General features: G+C 43.1%; 1 protein-coding gene across 1 annotated transcript in view; it reads right to left on the reverse strand.

Moving 5' to 3' along the window:
- Positions 1 to 24902, reverse strand: part of LOC129865281 (copine-8-like) — a 134989-nt gene that overhangs the window by 56693 nt on the left and 53394 nt on the right. The window contains exon 6 of the mRNA XM_055937927.1: positions 21127 to 21203. Within this exon, the coding sequence (XP_055793902.1) occupies positions 21127 to 21203 (77 nt within the window). The remainder of the gene's footprint in view (positions 1 to 21126; positions 21204 to 24902) is intronic.

The raw sequence follows: 24902 nt of genomic DNA on the forward strand, positions 1-24902 counted from the left end.
GCGCCATGAGCAGCCAGAGCCGTCAGAGCGCCATGAGCGTCGAGAGCCGTCAGCCTGCCATGAGCGTCGAGAGCCGTCAGCCTGCCATGAGCGTCGAGAGCCGTCAGCCTGCCATGAGCGTCGAGAGCCGTCAGCCTGCCATGAGCGTCGAGAGCCGTCAGCCTGCCATGAGCGTCGAGAGCCGTCAGCCTGCCATGAGCGTCGAGAGCCGTCAGCCAGCCATGAGCGTCGAGATTCGTCAGTCAGCCATGAGCTGCCCTTCAGCCTGAAAAGGCTAGATACCCAGAACTGCCCATCAGTCCAGAGCTGTCTCTCTGTCCGGAGCTGCCTTTCAGTCCGGAGTTGCCCCTCTATCCTGATCTCCCTCTCTATCTTGATCTACCTCTATATTCTTATCTATCCCTCTGTCTTGATTTATCTCTCTGTCCCGGTGTTGTCCTTATTAGGTATGTTATTAAGAGGATTTTGTGGGGAAAAAAAGAGGGTGGACATTCTTGGAGGGAGGAAGCTAGGATGGATTATGGTGGGGTGGGAACCGCGCCCGGAGCCTGAGCCACCACCGTGGTTAGATGCCCACCCAGACCCTCCCCTAGACTTTGTGCTGGTGCGTCCGGAGTTCGCACCTTGTGGGGGGGGTAATGTCACGTTCCTGACCTATTTATGTTAGTTGTTATGTGTGTTAGTTGGTCAGGACGTGAGGTTGGGTGGGCATTCTATGTTTTCTGTTTCTGTGTTGGTTTTGGGTTACCTGGTATGGCTCTTAATTAGAGGCAGGTGTTTGGCGTTCCTCTAATTAAGAGTCATATTTAGGTAGGCGTTGTCACAGTGTTCGTTGTGGGTGATTGTCTTCCGTGTCAGTATGTATGTTCGTGCCACACGGGACTGTAGCGTTTGTTTGTTTCGTTTCGTTTCGATGTCGTCTGTTTCCTGTACGTGAGTTTATGTTTAGTTATGTAAGTTTATGTTCAGGTTTCGTTCTACGTCGTTTTCTTATTTTGTAAGTTTGTTAACCTGTTGGGGATGGGGGCGCTGTTTAGACTATTTATGCTAATGTGGCTAATTTTTTAAACGGCTTCCCACAAAATCCTTGATCGTACAATATGCATATTATTATTATTATTGGATAGAAAACAGTCTATAGTTTCTATAGGAGTTGAAATTTTGTCTCTAAGTGGAACAGAGCCCATTCTACAGCAATTTCCCTGACATGGAGTCAGATTTGAGAAACGTTGGCCACTTTTCTGAAGTCATTTAAACGGGCACTGTCGTTGCTATGACTATACGGACACTTCTTACGTCTTCCCCTGGATGCCTTTACGTGATGACGATTCCAACGGGCTCGATTGCTCGTTCACAGGCACTACAAATGAAAAAAACCTTTAGCTAGCAAGTCTTTTCTTGCTGCGTAACGCGCGTGGAAGACACCGACCCTCTCCTGTTCCAAGCATTAGTTTAGCCTGTTATATTTCTCCGGTCATCTTTTCACTCGTTATAGGAGTTACAAACATCACAAAGTAGTTAATTTAAAGCGTTTTATAGCAATTTATATCCGTTTAGTGCGATTTTGGGACATTTATTTTTGCAACGATGTGAAAAGTTGGGAACGCTTTTCAGTTCATCCCGAACGTAGTTGACATTTCCACATGGCAAGAGGACAGCTTTCCACCAAAAGACGATTTCTCCCAAGAAAGGATCCTTTGCCCAAGATACTGATGGAAGAACAGCTCAAGGTAGGACATTTTTATTATGATAAATCGTGTTTCTGTCGAAACATTTTAGTGGCTTAGGACGCCATGTTTTTTGACGTAGCTTCGCTTGGCGCAAACTGTATTGAAAAGTAAGGATAAATTAAAAAATGTAATAACGCAATTGTATTAAGAATTAAATTGTCTATCAATCCCTGTCCACCCTATATTTTTTAGTCACGTTTATGAGTATTTATGTATAAGAGTAGATCACTGTCTAAGTGGCGCAAGGACGTTTTCTTTACCAGCTTGTCTACATTTCACATTGTCTAACCATGATTTTGGTGGCTAAATATAAACATTTTCGATCAAACTGTATATGCATGTTGTAATGTGATGTTACAGGAGTGTCATCGGAAGAATTCTGAGAAGGTTAGTGAAAAAATTAATATCTTTTGGCGATGTTGACTTTTATCGCTCACTTTGGCTAGAATCAATGCTGGGCTGCTAATTGCTATGTGCTAAGCTAATATAACGATTTATTGTGTTTTCGCTGTAAGACACTTAGAAAATCTGAAATATTGTCTGTATTCACAGGATCTGTGTCTTTCGATTCGTGTATGCTGTGTATTTTTACGAAATGTTTGATGATTAGTAGTTAGGTAAACACGTTGCTCATTGTAATTATTCTAGTCCATTTGTGATGGTGGGTGCAATTGTAAACTATGCCATATACCTGAAATATGCACTTTTTTCTAACAAAACCTATCCCATACCATAAATATGTTATCAGACTGTCATCTAATGAGTTTTTTTGTTGGTTAGGGGCTATAAATATCTTAGTTTAGCCGAATTGGTGATGGCTACTGGTGTTGGTGGACAAATAAAAGATGGTGGAATATGCTAATGTGTTTTTAGGTAATAGATGTACATCTTTACATATTGTGTCTTCCCTGTAAAACATTTTAAAAATCGGAAATGTTGACTGGATTCATAAGATCTGTGTCTTTCATTAGCTGTATTGGACTTTAATGTGTGAAAGTTAAATATTTTAAAAAAATATTTTTTTTGAATTTCGCGGCACTGGTTTTTCAGTGGGGGGGGGGGGGGAGTGCCGCTAGCGGCACGCGGATCCTAGACAGGTTAAAGTGTTTGTTTTCGTGTTGCCATCTTCATCGTTGTTATAAATAAAAAGATGGCTTATTTCCCGCAAGCTGCGTTTTGGTCTGAAGATCCTTCTCTCCTCACCTCATCCGAGGATGAGGAGAGCGACAGCCGTTACACATTTGCAATTATGTCTACTTATGATAAGGTAAATATATCCAACGCAAAAAAAACATATACATTTAAATGGTATTAATATTAATTTGCATATATTTCCGTCCATTCCCATATATTCCCGTTTATTCCCACGGAAAGTTTCCACCTCTGAATATTCCCCAAAATGTGCAACCCTACCCTCAACCCTTGCTCTCTTTACATGAAACATGTAAGCATCACATGCATATGACCAACTGGGTCTGACCTAGAGCATATCATAATCACATCAATAAACTGGTTATAACAAACTCTGAACACAGTAATCTCAACAGCAAAATGGATGCGGAGGACATGCAAAAGAAATTGAAACGGGCAAATGTTTAATGGTTGCTCAGGAGGGAAAGGGGAAGTCAAATCTGCGGAAGACATTTGACTTAGTTCTGAAACCTTCTGGAGATCAACAAAAAGGAGGATATATGAGCAAGCGTTGCATGAGTAGTATGTGTGCCAAACAGTTGCTGTTAGATTACAATATCATTTTTTCTGATAATTTGTTGTTGTGTAAACACTAAATAAATAAGTGTAGCAGAGAGTCTGTTCTAATAAATACAAATAAAAAGATAAAGCATTTATTACACCAGACTAAAAACAGGTGCATGCATTTGTGAATTGGGTTTATTTATTGTTTAGGCTAATTATTCAAAGCTCCCTTTGTTTTTTTTTGTTTTTTTTTAAATGCTTGATTGCATTTAAAAGCATGAATGTCTGGTATGCTGGGTGACATTGAATAAATTATAAGTAATACCATTCTGTTCCCCCAAAAATGTATTATCAAGCCTTTATTATAGCATAGCAAAGATTAAAAACAGCTGAATCTGTGAAATTGCTTTATTCAACATTTTGCCAATGCATGAGGCTTGGTGCTCACTGAATCAGTAGGCTATCAGTAGGCTTTAAACAAAGACTCAAACAGGCAACAGAAGCAGGATCTGTCTTATTTCTGTACATACAGTAAATATGGATGATTCATGAAGCCAGGCCCATTTTAACAGTTTGGCTATTGATTATATACCTAATTTAATTGGAGTTTACTCTATCCTCAATTTTCTTAGACAATTAGGCTAAGGCAAGGGCTGTTTCCTTGTCTCGTCTGCTGCTGCCTCCACAACATTGTTCTCAATCCCAATATGCTGGTTAACTTTGCTCTTATGCACATAGCAACATAAGGAAAGGCACCAATTCTATGGTGCACTGAATAGCAACATAAGGAAAGGCACCAATTCTATGGTGCACTGAAGATTATGTTTCAGGACAGCGACTGTATCCAACGCAGGAGAAAGTGCATTTGTCTTTAAATAATATTATATTTATTAGTGTTGCACAATCATTTTTTACATAAAATAACCATATAGAATTTCAGTATTACGTCTTAGAGTGATGGTATCGGCAATGGATTTGTCCACTGAGACAGGCGCGACTCAGAGAAGTGTCTTGTGCACCATAACCAAATATAAATAATTGCGACTGCTCGACTAAAGAAATCTCGGTCTACCAACAGCCTATGGACCAAACAATCAACCAGTAGACCAAACGGGGTCAGCCCTACTGACCGCCCATTCTAAAACTGACTGAAACTCTTTGTTTAGGGTTGCAGTGATTTCACTAACTGGGGTTGCTGACATGTATAGGGTTGAATCATCAGCATAAACGGACATATAGGCTTTGTTTAATGTCAGTGGCAGGTTATTGGTAAAAACAGAAAAGAGTAGAGGGCCAAGGAAGCTGCCCTGCCGTCCACCAAGCTTCTATTAAAGAAAACCCTCTGTGTTCTATCAGATAGATAGCTCTGATTCCACGATATGGCAGAGGTTAAAAAACCATAACACATACGGTTTTTCAACAACAGGTTATGGTCAATAAATAATTTGTTTACAGAGAAATAGCATTGTATTTTTTCCAACAGTTTACTGAGAGCTGGCAGCAAGCTTATAGGTCGACTGTAAGAACCAGCAAAGGATGCTTTACTATTCTTGGCCGCTTTACCATTCTTGACTTTGGCTTCCCTCCAGGCCTGAGGACAAACACCTCTAGGCTCAGATTAAAGATATGACAGATAGGAGTGGCTATAGAGTCAGTTTGCATCCTCACTTTCTTTACATCTAAGTTGTCAATGCCAAGTTGTCGATGCCAAAAAAATCCACCTCTCTCACACTTTACAAAATGTGAAATTACAATGTTATTCCTTCATTATTAGTTTTTTTTCTGTATGAATACGATGGCTCACTGTTCATAGTTGGCATTTCTTGCCTAAGTTTGCCCACTTGGCCACTGATGTAATCATTCAAATAATTGGCAACATCAAATGGTTTTGTAATGAATAAGCCATCGGATTCAATGAAAGATACAAGGTGAATTTGTCTTTCTGCACATCATTTCATTTAACTTCACTAGGGAAGGGGGCAGCATTCTGAATTTTGGATGAAATGCATGCCCAAAATAAACGGCCTGCTTCTCAGGCCCAGAAGATATGATATGCATATAACTGGCAGATTTGGATAGAAAACACTCTAAAGTTTCCAACTGTTAAAATAGTGTCTGTGAGTATAACAGAACTGATTTGGCAGGCAGAAACCTGAGAAAAATCCATTCAGGAAGTTGTTTTATTTTTGGTTTTGTAGGTTTCTATTCAGTGCCATTACAGTATCCATTGACTTAGGACTCAAATTGCAGTTTCTATGCCTTCCACTAGATGTCAACAATCTTTAGAAATTGTTTCAGGCTTGTATTCTGAAAAATGAAGAAGTAAGAGCAGTCTGAATGAGTGGACCCTAAAGTGTCACAGAGCTTTTTCATGCGCGAGACCGAGTCCGTGCATTTCTTGTTTACCATTTAAATTGACAGCGTTATTGTCCGGTTGAAATATTATCGATTATTTAGGCTAAAAACAACCTGAGGTTTGAATATAAACATCGTTTGACATGTTTCTATGAACTTTATGGATACAATTTGGATTTGTTTGTCTTGCTGTTTTGACTGCATTTGAGCCTGTGGATTACTGCAGAAAACGCGAACAAAACAGAGGTTTTGGGGTACAAAGAGACTTTATTGAACAAAAGGAACATTTATTGAGTAAATGAATGTCTGCTGAGTGCAACCATATGAAGATCATCAAAGGTAAGGGATTAATTTTATCTCTATTTCTGACATGTGTAACTGTTCTACTTGGCTGGCTACTGTTTGTAATGATTTGTCTAGTGGGCTATGTTCTCAAATAATCGTAAGGTATGCTTTCGCTGTAAAGCATTTTTTAAATCTGACACCGTGGTTGGATTCACAAGAAGTTAATCTTTAAACCTATGTAAAATATGTTTTGTTTTCTGAATTTTTATAATGAGTAATTCTGTATTTGAATTTGGCGCCCAGCAGTTTCACTGGCTGTTGAAGAGGTGGGACGCTACCGTCTCACGTGCCCAAGAGAGGTTAAAGCACTCCAAAGTTTTTTTCCCACATCTTTCTTTATATCATTGATATTAGAGTCATAATATAGTTTATTCTTATTGTTGTTGAGTTTAGTAACATCATTTCTCAATTTGCATAAGTCAACCATTCAGATGTGCAGCCAGACACCCCTTTTGCCCCATCTCTTTCAACCATACAGTTTTTCCATTCCTCATAAATCCATGGAGCCTTAACAGTTCTGACAGTTTAACAGGTGCATGATTATCAATAATTGGAAGAAGCAATTTCATAAATTCAGTGCAGCGTCTGGATGCTGCTTATTAATCACCAACAAGACCAACAAATATCTTTAATAATATTTTGTATGATCTAAGTTCCGGAGTTCCAAATTAAGCAGCAGCAGCTGAAAAGATGAGCTCCTATAAATATTGAAATTTAAATGTTTTTTTAGAGTAAAGTACATCGAAAAAAAATCTAAAGAAAACTGCAAACTGAATAGGAGACCAAACAAGCAGCAAACAAAGAAGAAAGGCTTTTGAAAAAGTAACAATTTTTTCATAAAATTATACCGTTTTCTTAGCTAGCTAAGTTGTTTACCTGTTGCTAGGCAGTTGCTAGGGACATTCCTGGAAGAAGCTAGCTAGCTAACAAGGAGTGTCTAGTTGGCAGAAGAGAAGAAGGGACAAAGAAGGGACAAAGTGGGACAAAATAAGGACAGAAGAAAAGGGAAAGGGGGGAAAGGGGACATTAAGGTGAAGCAGTCCTCTAAAGACACAAAAGACAATAATACAAGAAACAACACTTCTATTGCCTCTCCCTCTACGATACGCACTTCCGGGTTGGAGTGAGTAGTTGCATTCCGCTTTGCTCCACAGGTAGTATTACATTTCATTTCATTACAGTACAACAGTTTGATTTGTTTGATCTTAGCTGGCTACATAGCCGTCTTTGTATCCAAGATGATTGTGTAGTCTAGAGTAATTGTCGAGGTTACCTAGCCAGTTAGAGGTTACCTAGCCAGCTACACTTTCAAACAAAGTCAACAACGCAGCCACTGCTAGCTAGCCTATTTCACCAGCCAGCAGTACTATATAATTTTAGTCAATAAGATTTTTTGCAACGTAAGTTTAACTTTCTGAACATTCGAAACGTGTAGTCCACTTGTCATTCCAATCTCCTTTGCATTAGCGTAGCCTTTTCTGTAGCCTGTCAACTATGTGTCTGTCTATCCCTGTTCTCTCCTCTCTGCACAGACCATACAAACGCTTCACACCGCGTGGCCGCTGCTACTCTAACCTGGTGGTCCCAGCGCGCACGACCCACGTGGAGTTCCAGGTCTCAGGCAGCCTCTGGAACTGCCGATCTGCGGCCAACAAGGCAGAGTTCATCTCAGCCTATGCTTCCCTCCAGTCCCTCGACTTCTTGGCACTGACGGAAACATGGATTACCACTGATAACACTGCTACTCCTACTGCTCTCTCCTCGTCTGCCCACGTGTTCTCGCACACCCCGAGAGCTTCTGGTCAGCGGGGTGGTGGCACTGGGATCCTCATCTCTCCCAAGTGGACATTCTCTCTTTCTCCCCTGACCCATCTGTCTATCGCCTCCTTCGAATTCCATGCTGTCACAGTTACCAGCCCTTTCAAGCTTAACATCCTTATCATTTATCGCCCTCCAGGTTCCCTTGGAGAGTTCATCAATGAGCTTGACGCCCTGATAAGTTCCTTTCCTGAGGATGGCTCACCTCTCACAGTTCTGGGTGACTTTAACCTCCCCACGTCTACCTTTGACTCATTCCTCTCTGCCTCCTTCTTTCCACTCCTCTCCTCTTTTGACCTCACCCTCTCACCTTCCCCCCCTACTCACAAGGCAGGCAATACGCTTGACCTCATCTTTACTAGATGCTGTTCTTCCACTAATCTCATTGCAACTCCCCTCCAAGTCTCCGACCACTACCTTGTATCCTTTTCCCTCTCGCTCTCATCCAACACTTCCCACACTGCCCCTACTCGGATGGTATCGCGCCGTCCCAACCTTCGCTCTCTCTCCCCCGCTACTCTCTCCTCTTCCATCCTATCATCTCTTCCCTCTGCTCAAACCTTCTCCAACCTATCTCCTGATTCTGCCTCCTCAACCCTCCTCTCCTCCCTTTCTGCATCCTTTGACTCTCTATGTCCCCTATCCTCCAGGCCGGCTCGGTCCTCCCCTCCTGCTCCGTGGCTCGACGACTCATTGCGAGCTCACAGAACAGGGCTCCGGGCAGCTGAGCGGAAATGGAGGAAAACTCGCTTCCCTGCGGACCTGGCATCCTTTCACTCCCTCCTCTCTACATTCTCTTCTTCTGTCTCTGCTGCTAAAGCCAATTTCTACCACTCTAAATTCCAAGCATCTGCCTCTAACCCTAGGAAGCTCTTTGCCACCTTCTCCTCCCTCCTGAATCCTCCTCCCCCTCCTCCCCCCTCTGCTGATGACTTCGTCGACCATTTTGAAAAGAAGGTCGACGACATCCGATCCTTGTTTGCTAAGTCAAACGACACCGCTGGTTCTGCTCACACTGCCCTACCCTGTGCTTTGACCTCTTTCTCCCCTCTCTCTCCAGATGAAATCTCGCGTCTTGTGACGGCCGGCCGCCCAACAACCTGCCCGCTTGACCCTATCCCCTCCTCTCTTCTCCAGACCATTTCCGGAGACCTTCTCCCTTACCTCACCTCGCTCATCAACTCATCCTTGACCGCTGGCTACGTCCCTTCCGTCTTCAAGAGAGCGAGAGTTGCACCCCTTCTGAAAAAACCTACACTCGATCCCTCCGATGTCAACAACTACAGACCAGTATCCCTTCTTTCTTTTCTCTCCAAAACTCTTGAACGTGCCGTCCTTGGCCAGCTCTCCTGCTATCTCTCTCAGAATGACCTTCTTGATCCAAATCAGTCAGGTTTCAAGACTAGTCATTCAACTGAGACTGCTCTTCTCTGTGTCACGGAGGCGCTCTGCACTGCTAAAGCTAACTCTCTCTCCTCTGCTCTCATCCTTCTAGACCTATCAGCTGCCTTTGATACTGTGAACCATCAGATCCTCCTCTCCACCCTCTCCGAGCTGGGCATCTCCGGCGCGGCCCACGCTTGGATTGCGTCCTACCTGACAGGTCGCTCCTACCAGGTGGCGTGGCGAGAATCTGTCTCCGCACCACGTGCTCTCACCACTGGTGTCCCCCAGGGCTCTGTTCTAGGCCCTCTCCTATTCTCGCTATACACCAAGTCACTTGGCTCTGTCATATCCTCACATGGTCTCTCCTATCATTGCTATGCAGACGACACACAATTAATCTTCTCCTTTCCCCCCTCTGATAACCAGGTGGTGAATCGCATCTCTGCATGTCTGGCAGACATTTCAGTGTGGATGACGGATCACCACCTCAAGCTGAACCTCGGCAAGACGGAGCTGCTCTTCCTCCCGGGGAAGGACTGCCCGTTCCATGATCTCGCCATCACGGTTGACAACTCCATTGTGTCCTCCTCCCAGAGTGCTAAGAACCTTGGCGTGATCCTGGACAACACCCTGTCGTTCTCAACTAATATCAAGGCGGTGACCCGTTCCTGTAGGTTCATGCTCTACAACATTCGCAGAGTACGACCCTCCCTCACGCAGGAAGCGGCGCAGGTCCTAATCCAGGCACTTGTCATCTCCCGTCTGGATTACTGCAACTCGCTGTTGGCTGGGCTCCCTGCCTGTGCCATTAAACCCCTACAACTCATCCAGAACGCCGCAGCCCGTCTGGAGTTCAACTTTCCCAAGTTCTCTCACGTCACCCCGCTCCTCCGCTCTCTCCACTGGCTTCCAGTTGAAGCTCGCATCCGCTACAAGACCATGGTGCTTGCCTACGGAGCTGTGAGGGGAACTGCACCTCCGTACCTTCAGGCTCTGATCAGGCCCTACACCCAAACAAGGGCACTGCGTTCATCCACCTCTGGCCTGCTCGCCTCCCTACCTCTGAGGAAGTACAGTTCCCGCTCAGACCAGTCAAAACTGTTCGCTGCTCTGGCACCCCAATGGTGGAACAAACTCCCTCACGACGCCAGGTCAGCGGAGTCAATCACCACCTTCCGGAGACACCTGAAACCCCACCTCTTTAAGGAATACCTAGGATAGGATAAAGTAATCCTTCTAACCCCCCCCCCCCCCCCTTAAAAGAGTTAGATGCACTATTGTAAAGTGGTTGTTCCACTGGATATCATAAGGTGAATGCACCAATTTGTAAGTCGCTCTGGATAAGAGCGTCTGCTAAATGACTTAAATGTAATGTAAATGTAATCTCCTATACACTACTCTAGGCCCAGCTTTTGGAACCTTGGCTTTCCTGGATATAGCCAATGGTGTATCAGTGATCACTGCATCCAATGGGCACAGATACAGCTTTAGAACAACGTTTTAAAGTATTAAAAATGTGATCAATACATGTGGATGATCTTGTTCCTGTGGTGTTTGTTAACACCCTGGTAGGTTGATTAATAACCTGAACCGGATTACAGGCACTGGTTACAGTTAGAAGCTTCCTCTTTAGCAGTCAGCTTGATGAAAACCAGTCAATATTCAGGTCCCCAAGAAAGTAGACCTCTCTGTTTACATCACATACACTATCAAGCTTTTTATACACATGATCTAGATACTGACTGTTCGCACTTGGTGGCCTAGAGCAACACCCTAAAAGAATAGTGCTGAATTAAAAAGGTTTTAGGCATTATCCCTTGTCAGTAATGACTTGAGTATGAGGAGAGAGAAAAGCGGACTGAGAGGGAGTACTAACATCGTTTTGCACTTTGGAAAGGTATCAGAAAGGGCCAATACAACACAGTACAAGTTTACTGGAATGACTATCACCATGGTGACTGCTTTCTAGGAGGTGGCAGGGGAGTGTGTGTGTGTGTGTGTGCCAGCTTATGTGCACCCTCTCCTCCCCCACCTGTAAAATTAAATTAATGCTATGTTGTAATAATTCAGTATAGTATTATTATTGTATTACTGATAACACGTATGTGAAAACCAATATATTTTTTAAAATATATAAACAGCTTACAGGCATGCATGTGTGCGTGTGTTCATACCTGCGCATGTGAGCATGCATTTGTATGTGTGTGCATACTTGTGCATGTGAGCGTGCATGCTAGTGCATGCGTGTGTGTGTGGTTTGAAATGAGGCCAAGAGTAGCACTCTGATGTGAGCAGGTCGTGCTGTGAAGAGTGTGGAGCACCCACAGGGGGTTGCCAGATTGGCCTTTGTTTATAATTCCAGCTCATCACAGCGCTCTTCAACTGGCAAATCCTATTATAAAGACATATACATTTGAAGAGATGCCAAGAAATTGCTTTCAGGCAGCTGATTGGAGCTTGAAGCAACAGGGTAGATTCTTAGAAAGTGCATGCAAAGTTTTGAAAGCGAGACTAAAGAAATGCATAATATACAGTATGAAGTGACTGTGCACGTGTGTGTGTGTGTGCCAGGCGTGTAACTTGCGGGGTGGACGGCTTCTATCCCCAAGCCATAAGACTCCTGAACATCTAGTCAAATGGCTACCCAGACTATTCATTTTGCCTGCCCCCCCCCCCCCCCCCCCCCCCGAGTGACAACTGGTAACAATTATATTGGGCTCAATTTTGTGAGTTCAAAGAAAACTTTGGTAGTATTCTAAACTATGGGTGTTGCTACAGGTCACCAAGGCAAGAGGGGGTGTCAAATTGACATATTTCAAATATTGGGAGGGTCATGACCCAGTGTTGTGTTTGAGACCACCTAAGACCGATTCAAGACCAAGACTAGAGCAAATCGAGTACCAGTCAAGACCAAGACCAGAGGGGGACAAAGGGTCTGACCAGAAAAATGCCAGTCCAATTCAAAACCATGATTGTAATTTTGTCAAATCACAAATCACCACCATAAGAGTTCAAAATTTCCAGTATTTCTGTGTTCATATTTCAAGACAACATGTGGATTCTTAAGACATTCAGAGTAGTGAAAAAAATCCATGCTGAGGGAAAATAGAGCCACTCTACAAAGTATTACTAACCCAAACACAAGGGCTAAGGATTTATAAAATAGGAATTCTAATAATATAATTCTAATATTATTATTTTCAATGATGTTCTGATTTAATCTCTTTATCTTTTGTTGGAAAGGAAAGGGTTAACACTGAAGAGAAAAAAAGATCCAATCAGGATTTTTCTTGGCAGGTTTCTGGGGAGATAAATCTAGCTAGCTAAGTCAGCTATTGGCTAGACCATCACACGCTGGATAAAAGCATCTGCCATTCAACTGTATTTGGGAGTGACAGTGGAATCAACCAATCACATTTTGAGTTAGTGGGTAGGACCGTTTTTACAAAAACGTATGGAAACTTCTGCATTGAAGGCCAACAGGTCACTACGCAATAGCAATTAGTAGTTTTCCCACAGCCTAGCTAGCTAGCTTTTGTTGTGGCTAGTTTGCAGCGGCAGCAGAAGGTGTTATCAAAGAAGATGTTGTTGCTAATTTGTTAACTTCTCCCTCTTCAATAATAACTTTTAACAAGAAGTTAAGTTTCAAATGATCATCATCTGGTGAGTGGAACTGTGTTTTTATTCAAGCGCAATTGCTGTTAGCCATTTATTTTAAATTAACTTTGTGTGAAACATTGTTGCATTTAGCAACATGAAATCTTATTAAAATATTTGAATTTACACCCCCAGGAAGAACATGACACTTTTAAAACATTTTCTGACAAGCGAGCACTTAGATATGGTCATTTTCACGTTTTCATAAATTCTTAGAATGTTTAGGAATTATGACGTTTGTTAAAATGTTATAGCAATATGGTGTGGGAAAACGACCATGCGTTTGGAGAATTAATAGAAACTGCAGTAAATAAAAAATAAAAAAAACATTGGTCTTGTCCAGGACCGGAGTCTACACAGACTGGTGCGCTATAGCCAATCAGAGCTACAGTAGGCCTTTATATAAATAAGCCATTTGCCATTAGCTTGCCTGCCAATGCATGTTTGTCCCAACCAAGCACCCAAGCTAACTGGCTAAAGTTGGCTAGCTTTCTAGTTAGCTACTTCCAGACACAAATGAGAGAACATCTCACTCTGACCATTTTACTCACCATAGCAGAGCTGGTTAGGCTGTTTACATGTTAACGAGAGCGTTCTTGACTAACTATTACTTTTTTTGCCTGTTTACTACCATATTCATCGGGTGTTGTGTGTTCGTAAATTCCTCAGCTGTTCTGCACTCTGGCACACTCAGAGTGTCCTGAAATCGGAGTAGATAGCCATATTGAATTTGCAAACGCAAGAGGCATGCTAACTGGATAACAGTTGTTCAAGTTCTTGCTATATAACCAAATGACACATGCATCTCTAGCTGTGTATAGCAACTGAAAAACAACAGGAGGGTAAAAAGTCAATCACTCTCCCACTCCTCCAATGGCATGACATGGCAACCTCCTAGCAGCTAGCTGGTTTTAGCTTGCTACATAAATAGATGCACTAGCCTATTAGCCACGTTATGACTGACATTCCCAGCCTTAGTTACATTCGTCAGTTTTTGTCCAAAATATTGAGTCATTGAAACTGAAACAGTGCAACGGAAACATCTCGAATGGAGATGCACTCTCATATTTATTTGACTGATATTATGAATGTCTGTTTGTTTCATATCTGCAAAGTAGTTAAAATGCTGTCAGTTCCACTTTAAAATTTAGGTCAGTTACTTTGTGCGCTAAACGTAAAATGTTTTTTTGCAATGGGAAGTAATAGTTGTACATTTCGGTTGCGAAATGCGTAATGGTTAGCTTATTATGTCTGCGTTTATAGACTGCTTAACCTTTAAAATAATGCTGTGTGTGACTGCTGTCTTTCCATCGGCCCTACTCAGCGGTGTAATGGTGCCAGGAGAAGTGGGTATGTACTAAAGTGTTCCAAAAAGTTCCCCGAATGGCCCGCTCAGCGAAGGAAAGGCACCCTGTGTGAAATATTCGATGTTTCTGATGTTTTTTGTTTTATGTTTTTCAATGTATTTTTCAGACTTTCACTTTCAAAATCACACTTTTGTTTTTATAGAAAAAAGGCACATTTGATGTTCTAAGTCCACAACAATGCTTAAACCAAATCAATCTGATTGGGTCTGTCACCCAGGCCCATCCATATCTACGCCCCTGTTGCAAACAGCTCATGATGAAAATTGCGCATCACAAATAGCCAAGTAACCAACACTTCGGACAAAACTTTTTCAATACCCGGTTTGCTTGTTCCCTTAGTTAGCATTTACTAGTAGATATCACGTTTTTCCTACCCCACCAGCTACCGATGTCATTCTTCTGTGAGCTGCTCCAAGCCAAAACCAGTTGAGAGCTGCACACTCTTGCTGCCTGCAGATAATTTTCCACTGAAACTAGGCTGTGTATGTTTCACGTGCTCTTCGATTGTGTAGGCTACTTTGTGCATGATTTCTCTATTGTACTACATAATTGATAAGTTGTATACCTCCTCTACGTATACCTCCTCTACTATACACATTGCCCACTGAAAATAAAAGTGGGTATATGGCTTATACAGTACCTGCGTATACCCTCCACTACACCACTGGCCCTTTGTGTTTTACAAAAAGTGCACTCTCCTACATGAGTGGGCTGATATTACGGTTGCTGTCCTTTCAGAATCACGAACCTGTCCCACACTGAAAGCCCATAGGTTTGCCACTGCACAAACATGTCTATAATAGATATAAAGACTGTTAAGATATTCATGTTTCAAGAAAGGAGTGTATGTATTTGGCCTCGCAAAGTGTTTTTTTGCGCTGACTGAATGGAAGTCCTCACTGTCATGAGACCAGTCTCGAGTACTACAATACTGTCATGACCCCCTCTTCGCCCCTGCATTTTATGTGCCTGGCGCGCGCACGCACACACACACTATTATGCATTTCTTTAGTCTTGCTTTCAAAACTTTACATGCACTTTCAAAGAATCTATCCTACAACAAACCCAGTCAGAGGCAGCCTGCATGTCTCACAGACTGACCAGGCGCAACAACCTATACTCCTTATATAGCCTATGTTTAGGAAACAAAATGTGAACGCCAAAGTTGTTGGGGGAAAGCCCTCATCATGTTTATGCAATCTAATAATCACCGTAAGAATACTTCCAGAACAAGCTTTATATTTTATTTAAATTGAGAAAATCTACCAAAGCAATTGGCCCACCCTAGTCTTTATTGATAGAGATGCATGTGACATTGTATCAACAGTGGACTAATGAAACAAATACCAGAAGATAGTTTGAGTAGATGTTTCCTTTAACTATAGTCAAACAAACAGGCCGAGGGTTGTGACACAAGGTTTGTGAGGAAGAGAGAGGTGAGAAAGGCATAAACGAGCAGACTTCTAGTAATGAGCATCAGCGTTAGCATTATCGTGTGTGTGTGTGTGTGTGTGTGTCTGTGTGTGAGAGAACATCTCATTAGAGAGCATGAGCTCACACCTGCTGTTAATAGGAAGACCGACAATGCGGGAGTGGTGCTGAAATGCATACACATACACACCTCCACTTCCAATGCATGTTCCCAACAGCCAGTTCCCAATCCACACCTGGATTGCCCATTACTGTTTTCAAAATTCATCAAGCTCTGTCAAATGTGTTGCTGATCATTGCTAGACAACTATTTTCAAGTCTTGCCATAGATTTTCAAGCAGCGTTAAGTCAAAACTGTAATTTGGCCACTTAGGAACATACACTGTCTTCTTGGTAAGCAACTCCAGTGTAGATTTGGTCTTGTGTGTTACGCTATTGTCCTGCTGAATTCATCTGGTGGAAAGCAGACTGAACCAGGTTTTCCTCTAGGATGTTGCCTGTGCTTAATGATTACAAGCATACCCATAACATGATGCAGCCACCACTATGCTTGAAAATATGGAGAGTGGTACTCAGTAATGTGTTGTATTGGATAACAAACAGAAGACTTAAGTTAATTCCTTTGCCACATTTTTTACAGTATTACTTTAGTATTACTTTCTGAATGAACAGTATTACTTTAGTGCCTTGTTGCAAACAGGATGCATGTTTGGGAATATTTTTATTCTGTACGGTCTTCCTTCTTTTCACTCTGTCAATTAGGTTAGTATTGTGAAGTAACTACAATGTTGTTGATCCAGCCTCAGTTTTGTTCTATCACAGCCATTAAACTCTGTTTTAAAGTCACCATTGTTGAAATCCCTGAGGTTTCCTTCCTCTCCTGCAACGGAGTTGGAAAGGACACCTGCGTCTTTGTAGTGACTGGGTGTATTGATACACCATCCAAAGTGTAATAAATAACGTCACCATGCTCAAAGGGTTATTGAATGTCTGCTTTATTTTTACCCATCTACCAATAGGTGCCCTTCTTTGTGAGGCATCGGAAAACCTCCCTGGACTTTGTGGTGTAATCTGTGTTTGAAATTCAATGCTTGACTGAGGGACCTTAAAGATACTTGTATGTGTGGGATACAGAGATGAGGTAGTCATTCAGAAATCATGCTAAACACTATTACTGCACACAGAGTGAGTCCAAGCAACTTATTATGTGACTTGTTAAGTACATTTTTACTCCTGAACTTATTTAGGATTGCATAACAAAGGGTTTGAATATTTACTTACTCAAGACATTTCCGTTTTTCATTTTTTATTTACTTGTAAACATTCCACTTTGACATTATGGGGTATTGTGTGTAGGCCAGTGACACAAAATCTAAATTTAATCCATTTTAAATTCAGGCTGTAGGCACTGTATCACTGTATATATGGGAGAAAGTGTGTTTATTGGTATTTTTTTGTCTTCAGGTCAAGACAAGGAACTGGGTCATGTGTCTTACGTGTCAAAGACTGATATGTTGACAATAAACATTACCAAGTAATTGTGTGTGTGTATGTAAATATTTCAGAGTAAATGACAGGTGAGTGACCGCCATGAGAAGTAGATCATGGGTCAGGTTTAAAGTTACGATGTAAAATGATGAATCAGAGTTCTAATTACGTGTGTTGGTGTAAATTCTATAATGATCAGGTGAGTGATGGCGCCGGAGGGGATGGCTGCTGTTTTATTGGCTCTTAACCAACCGTGCTATTTTTGTTTGTTTTTTCACATTGTTTGTAACTTATTTTGCACATAATGTTGCTGCTACCGTCTCGTATGACCGAAAAGAGCTTCTGGACATCCGAACAGCGATTACTAACCTTGAATTGGATGAATAGTTGTCCCTTAATGAGTTGGACGGGAAGAATATGCTCCAAACACCCGAACATGCCCGTCATTCACTGGAGAAAGAAACTAAGATTTCGCAGAAAGAGATAGGGGTGCCTTGTGAGGATCAGGCGATGAGTGTCTAATCTGCCTTTGCCATTAGTACTGTTAGCTATCGTTCAATCGCTGGAAAATAAATGGGACGAACTGAAAGCATGTTTATCCTACCAACGGGACATTAAAAACTGTAATATCTTATGTTTCACGAGTCGTGGCTGAACGACGACATTAAGAACATACAGCTGGCGGGTTATACACTATCGGCAGGATAAAACAGCAGCTTCTGGTAAGACACAGGGCGTGGGCCTATGCATATTTGTAAACAACAGCTGGTGCACGTTATCTAAGGAAGTCTCGAGGTTTTGCTCACCTGAGGTAGAGTATCTCATGATAAGCTGTAGACCACACTATCTACCTAGAGAGTTTCTGTATTTTTCGTAGCTGTCTACATACCACCACAGACCGATGCTGACACTAAAACCACACTCAATGAGCTGTATACCGCCATAAGCAAACAGGAAAACGCTCATCCAGGTAGCGCTCCTAGTGGCTGGGTACTTTAATGCAGGGAAACTTAAATCAGTTTTACCTCATTTCTATCAGCATGTTAAATGTGCAACCAGAGGGAAAGAAACTCTAGACCACCTTTACTCCACACACAGAGACACGTACAAAGCTCTCCCACGTCCTCCATTTGGAAAATCTGACCATAATTCTATCCTCCTGATTCCTGCTAACAAGCAAACATTAAAGCAGGAAGCACCAGTGACTCAGTCTATAAAAAAAGTGTTCAGATGAAGCAGATGCTAAACTACAGGACTGTTTTGCTAGCACAGACTGGAATATGTTCCGGGATTCTTCCGATGGCTTTGAGGAGTACAACACATCAGTCACCGACTTCATCAATAAGTGCATTGATTACATCGTCCCCACAGTGACTGTAAGTACATAACGCAACCAGAAGCCATGGATTACAGGCAACTTCCGCACTGAGCTAAAGGGTAGAGCTGCCGCTTTCAAGGAGTGGGACTCTAACCCGAAAGCTTATGAAATCCCGCTATGCCCTCCGATGAACCATCAAACAGGTAAAGTGTCAATACGCGACTAAGATCGAAACGTACTACACCAGCTCTGACGCTTGTCGGATGTGGCAGGGGTTGCAAACGATTACAGACTACAAAAGGGAAGCACAGCCGAGAGCTGCCCAGTGACACGAGCCTACCAGACGAGCTAAATAACTTCTACGCTCGCTTCGAGGCAAGTAACACTGAAACATGCATGAAAGCGTCAACTGTTCCATACGACTGTGTGATCACGCTCTCCGCAGCCGATGTGAGTAAGACCTTTGAGTAAGAGCTTTAAACAGGTCAACATTCACAAGGCCACAGGGCCAGACGGAATACCAGGACGTGTACTCCGAGCATGCGCCGACCAACTGGCAAGTTTCTTCATGGACATTTTCAACCTCTCCCTGTCGGAGTCTGTAATACCAACATGTTTCAAGCAGACCACCATAGCCCCTATGCCCAAGAAAACTTAAGGTAACTTGCCTAAATTACTACTGACCCATAGCACGCACGTCTGTAGTCATGAAATGCTTTGAAAGGCTGGTCATGGCTCACATCAACACCATTATCCCAGAAACCCTAGACCCACTCCAATTTGCATACCACACCAACAGATCCACAGTTGATGCAATCTCTATTGCACTCCACACTGCCCTTTCACACCTGGACAAAAGGAACACCTATGTGAGAATGTTATTCATTGACTACAGCTCACCATTCAACACCACAGTGCCCTCAAAGCTCATTACTAAGCTAAGGACCCTGGGACTAAACACATCCCTCTGCAACTGGATCCTAGACTTCCTGACGGGTTGCCCCCAGGTGGTAAGGGTAGGTAACAACACATCCGCCACGCTGATCCTCGACACTGGGGCCCCTCAGGGGTGCATGCTCAGTCTCCTCCCGTACTCCCTGTTCACTCATGACTGCACGGCCAGGCACGACTCCAACACCATCATTAAGTTTGCTGATGACCCAATAGTGGTAGGCCTGATCACCGACAACGATGAAACAGCATATAGGGAGGAGGTCAGAGACCTGACCGTGTGGTGCAAGGACAACAACCTCTCCCGCAATGCGATCAAGACAAAGGAGATGATTGTGGACTACATGAAAAGGAGGACCGAGCACGCCCCATTCTCATCTACGGGGCTGTAGTAGAGCAGGTTGACAGCTGCAAGTTCCTTGGTGACCACATCACCAACAAATTAACATGGTCCAAGCACACCAAGACAGTTGTGAAGAGGGCACGACTAAACCTGTTCCCCCTCAGGAGACTGAAAAGATTTGGCATGGGTCTTCAGATCCTCAAAGGGTTTTACAGCTGCACCATTGAGAGCATCCTGACGGGTTGCATCACTGCCTGGTATGGCAACTGCTCGGCCTCCGACCGCAAGGCACTACAGAGGGTAATGCGTACGGCCCAGTACATCACCGGGGCCAAGCTTCCTGCCATCCAGGACCTCTATACCAAGTGGTGTCAGAGGAAGACTCCAGCCACCCTAGTCATACACTGTTCTCTGTGCTAACGCACGTCATGCGGTAGCGGAGCGCCAAGTTTAGGTCCAAGAGGCTTCTTAACAGCTTCTACCCCCAAGCCATAAGACTCCTGAACATCGAATCAAATGGCTACCCAGACTATTTGCATTGCCCCCTAACCACCCTCTTCTACACTGCTGCTACTCTCTGTAATTATCTATGCATAGTCACTTTAATAACTCTACCTACATGTACATATTACCTCAATACCGGTGCCCCCGCACATTGACTCTGTACCGGTACCCCCTGTATATAGCCCCGCTATTGTTATTTACTGCTGCTCTTTAATTATTTGTTATCTTATCTCTTTATTTTTTTGGCGGGGGTGGGGGGGGTGGGGGGGGGGTGGGGGGGGTTCTTAAAACTGCATTGTTGGTTAAGGGCTTGTGAGTAAGCATTTCACTGTAAGGTCTACACTTGTTGTATTCGGCGCATGTGACAAATGCAATTAGATTTGATCTGAGTGAATGCCATTAGAACTGGGTCAGGTTTAGCCTGCATATCGAATCTTTATAGAATATTTTTTATTTTGTTGCCAATTATGCCATTTAGCAGACTTTTTTTTATCCAAAGCGACTTACAGTCATGCATGTATACATTTAACATACGGGTGGTCCCGGGAATTAAACCCACTATCATGGTGACATGCTCTACCAACTGAGCTACAAAGAACCATACTGTCTATGGGTTTGAGAAGTGAGTGTAATGATGTTGTATAGCATGGAGTTTTGAGGTTAGAGTGAAACCATATAATAGGGGTCAGAGGTTAGAGGTAATTGGTTTAAAAAAAATGGAGGAACAGAGGTACTCACACCATAGGTTTCTCCATACGGCTGCCCAACGATCCCACCACCTCTCCCAACGTACAGAACGCCTGGCCAAGGAAGTCCTACAGAAACAGAGACAGAGATACGAGTTATATATATATATATATATATATATATATATATATATATTTGGGCACATTCTGGTGAAGTGTAAGATATTGGAGACACACACACACGCGCATGCATGGGTGCACACATCCACACAAACCACACACAGCGGACTCCCATCCCATACTGCGCATAGAATACTCTTTATGAAACATGACATTGACATTAATACAATGAATCACATGTTGGGGGATGGGGGAAGGAGAACCCTTGTGATTCTGTTAGCCAGTGTCTGGAAAAACACCAACACTTCATAATGGAATCTCGCTGTGGTCTTCTCTGACCACACTGTCTAGTATAAACAGTGTGTGCTGTATAGGCTTTATAGCCCAGCTATTTCCAGCATGCTCCAGCAGCCAGACCTGGGTTCAAATACTATTTGAAATACTTTAAGTATTTGCTCAAGCCTGCCTGGGTTACCAAATGGTCAGTTGATCAGTTTTAGGACTATTGTATTGATTCCATTGCGCCAAGAAAACTCAACCAAGCCTAGATAAAGTATTTGAAAAGACTTCAAATAGTATTCGAACCCAGGTCTGATTTCCACCCAGCTCCACTACCACACCTGCTCTGCCTGCCTGCTCTGCCTGCTCTGCCTGCCTGCCTGCCTGCCTGCCTGCCTCTCACATGTTAACACAGTAAAGGTTTATCTCCAGTGGAATTCCCCAGAGGGCTGGCCAGGGCTGGCTAAGCAGCCTCTAAAACTGCCAAGTGTGTCATTCCCAGCCTGAGATTATTGATTTCACCCCCTGTTTATATGCCTGGTCGAGGAAGGGAGAAAAGGAGAGAGACAGAGTGAGAGCAAGAGCGAGAGAGATTGGGGCGGAGGGAAGGAGAGAGAAAGGGATAGGGATAGAGAATGTATCCAGCGTGAACGTCTGTGAAATTGGGAGAGACAGTTCCAGAATGGAGGACCAGTGAAAAAAGCCTTGTGACTAAGAGTGTGTGTGTGTGCACAGTATGTGTGTGCTAGGGTCCCTGGTTGCGTACCTTTAATAAGGATAAAAAATGTAACTGCAACATTAATGCAATGTGTTTTACACAACACGACAGGCAGTGGACCGGGGAATATGGGCTTTATTATTGCGTTACTATTGTACCAACACCAACAGGTAGAGGAGCATCTCTTGTACTCCCCACATTGAATTGTGCACGTCATCCACCAAATCTTTGTGGAAAAAACGGCAGTTATTTTCCATGACTGCATACTATTGATGGCAAAGGTGATTGGCCCACATTACAGTGACCACTCCCCCTTTTATCCTTTCACCATGGAAACTTTTACACACTGCTCACTCTGTGCACATTGTTAGAATACTAGTCTAAAATCTTACCCAACAGATTATCAGCCACATTAGTCAGGTAATGGTAAATAAAGCTATGCATGACACATGCCATGTGACAAGCCAACATGTGAAGGCTGTCCAAATAACAGAAAAGGTATCCCTTAAGGTCAAACATGTAATAACTCGTTCTCATTGTTTGTGTTTCTCTAATGACCTTCATCCTTAAGCGGTTGTTTGCCAAACAAAGTCTAAAACAGAACATTTCCCTGCAATGTGGGCAGACCGTTTTTTTTTCAAATTGCCAAAGCAAACACAAGAGAGAGTAAAGTGTGAAATGTGACTAAGATAAGATAGGACAGGGATAGAAATGCTAAATGAATCTAGTCAATCCTAGCGATAAGAGGAACATGAGCCTTTTGCTAATAGCAGGCTGAGCTTATGGTGATCATTAGGTAAGATAATGCCAGGATAATGGTTTCAGTCTAGTGAGTCCAATGTAATCAATGTCACTTGAGACCATATTTAGCAATATGAGGTGGTTTAGAAAGGCAGCATCACAAATCGTGATTGGTATGGATGGTGTTCTGAAGGGTCATTCCAAAAAAACGCTCTAATTAACCTCTGGACATGCCCCCTCTACTGCCAACTCACCACACCTGAACTCACTCTAACAATCACCATTTCTCTCCTTTCCTCAGCTATAAATGCAGTTTGTTCCCATTTCCATGTGTCCTTTTGTTGTGCGTCCCTGAGTTTAAATAAGTGCCTTTTAATGTGTTATTGGAGATTATATAATGCTAACTTTGCCAACTTCCTAGCCTGTATATCTAATTATTAATATATCTACAATATATATACAAAAGTACACTACATGACAAAAAGTATGTGGACACCTGCTCGTCGAACACCTCCTTTCCAAAATCATGGGCATTAGTATGGAGTTGGTCACCCCTTTGCTGTTAAAACCACCTTCTTTCTTCTGGGAAGGCTTTCCACTAGAAGTTGGAACATTGCTGCGGGGACTTGCTCCCATTCAGCCACAAGAGCATTAGTGAGGTCGGGCAATGGTGTTGGGCGATTAGGCAAGGCTCGCAGTCGCGTTCCAATTCATCCCATGAAACATGAAAGGGCCTTCCACAAAGTTGGAAGCACAGAATCTAATTGTATGTTGTAGTGTTAAGATTTCCCTTCACTGGAACTAAGGGGCCTAGCCCAAACCATGAAAACAGCCCCAGACCACAATTTCTCCTCCACCAAACGTTACAGTTGGCACTATGTATTGGGGCAGGTAGCATTCTCTTGACATCTGCCAAAATCAGCTTTGTCCATCGGACTGACAGATGAGGAAGCATGTTTCACCACCCCAGCTGACGCTTGGCATTCCACACGGTGATCTTAGGCGAGAACTTCAAGTTCCTTGGTGTCCACATCACCAACAAACTATCACGGTCCAAACACACCAAGACAGTCCTGTAGAGGGCACGCAACGCCTATTCCCCCTCAGGAGACTGAAAAGATTTGGCATGGGTCCTCAGATCCTCAAAAAGTTATTTAGCTGCACCATTGAGAGAATACGGACTGGTTGCATCACCGTCTGGTATGGCAACTACTCGGCATCCAATCGCAAGACGCTACAGAGGGTAGTGCGTACATCCCAACACATCACTGGGGCCAAGCTTCCTGCCATCCAGGACCTCAATATCAGGCGGTGTAAGAGGAAGGCCCTAAAAATTGTCAAAGGCTCCAGCCACCCTAGTCATAAACTGTTCTCTCTGCTACAACACGGCAAGCGGTACAGGAACGCCAAGTCTACGTCCAAAAGGCTCCTTAACAGCTTCTACCCCCAAGCCAGAAGCCATGAACAGTTAATAAAATGGCTACCCGGACAATTTGCATTGACCACCCCCTTTTTTTAACTCTGCTGCTACTCACTGTTTATTATCTATGCATATTCACTTTACAACTAACCTGTACCCCCACACATTTACTCGGGTACCAGTACGTAGCGTCGTTATTGTTTTTTTTTTCACTTTAGTTTAACCTCACTAGGGTATGTGGGATGGTAGCGTCCCTCCTCGTCAACAGCCAGTGAAACTGCAGGGCGCCAAATTCAAAACAGCAGAAATCCCATAATTAAAATTCCTCAAACATGCAAGTATTTCACAGCATTTTAAAGATACACTTCTTGTTAATCCCACCACAGTGTCCGATTTCAAAAAGGCTTTACAGCGAAAGCAAACCAAACGATTATGTTAGGTCAGAGCCAAATCACAGAAAAACACAGCCATTTTTCAAGCCAAAGAGAGGAGTCACAAAAAGCAGAAATAAAATTAATCACTAACCTTTGATGATCTTCATCAGATGACA

Source organism: Salvelinus fontinalis, chromosome 11 (genome assembly GCF_029448725.1).
Source record: "Salvelinus fontinalis isolate EN_2023a chromosome 11, ASM2944872v1, whole genome shotgun sequence".
NCBI classification, from domain to species: Eukaryota; Metazoa; Chordata; class Actinopteri; order Salmoniformes; family Salmonidae; genus Salvelinus; species Salvelinus fontinalis.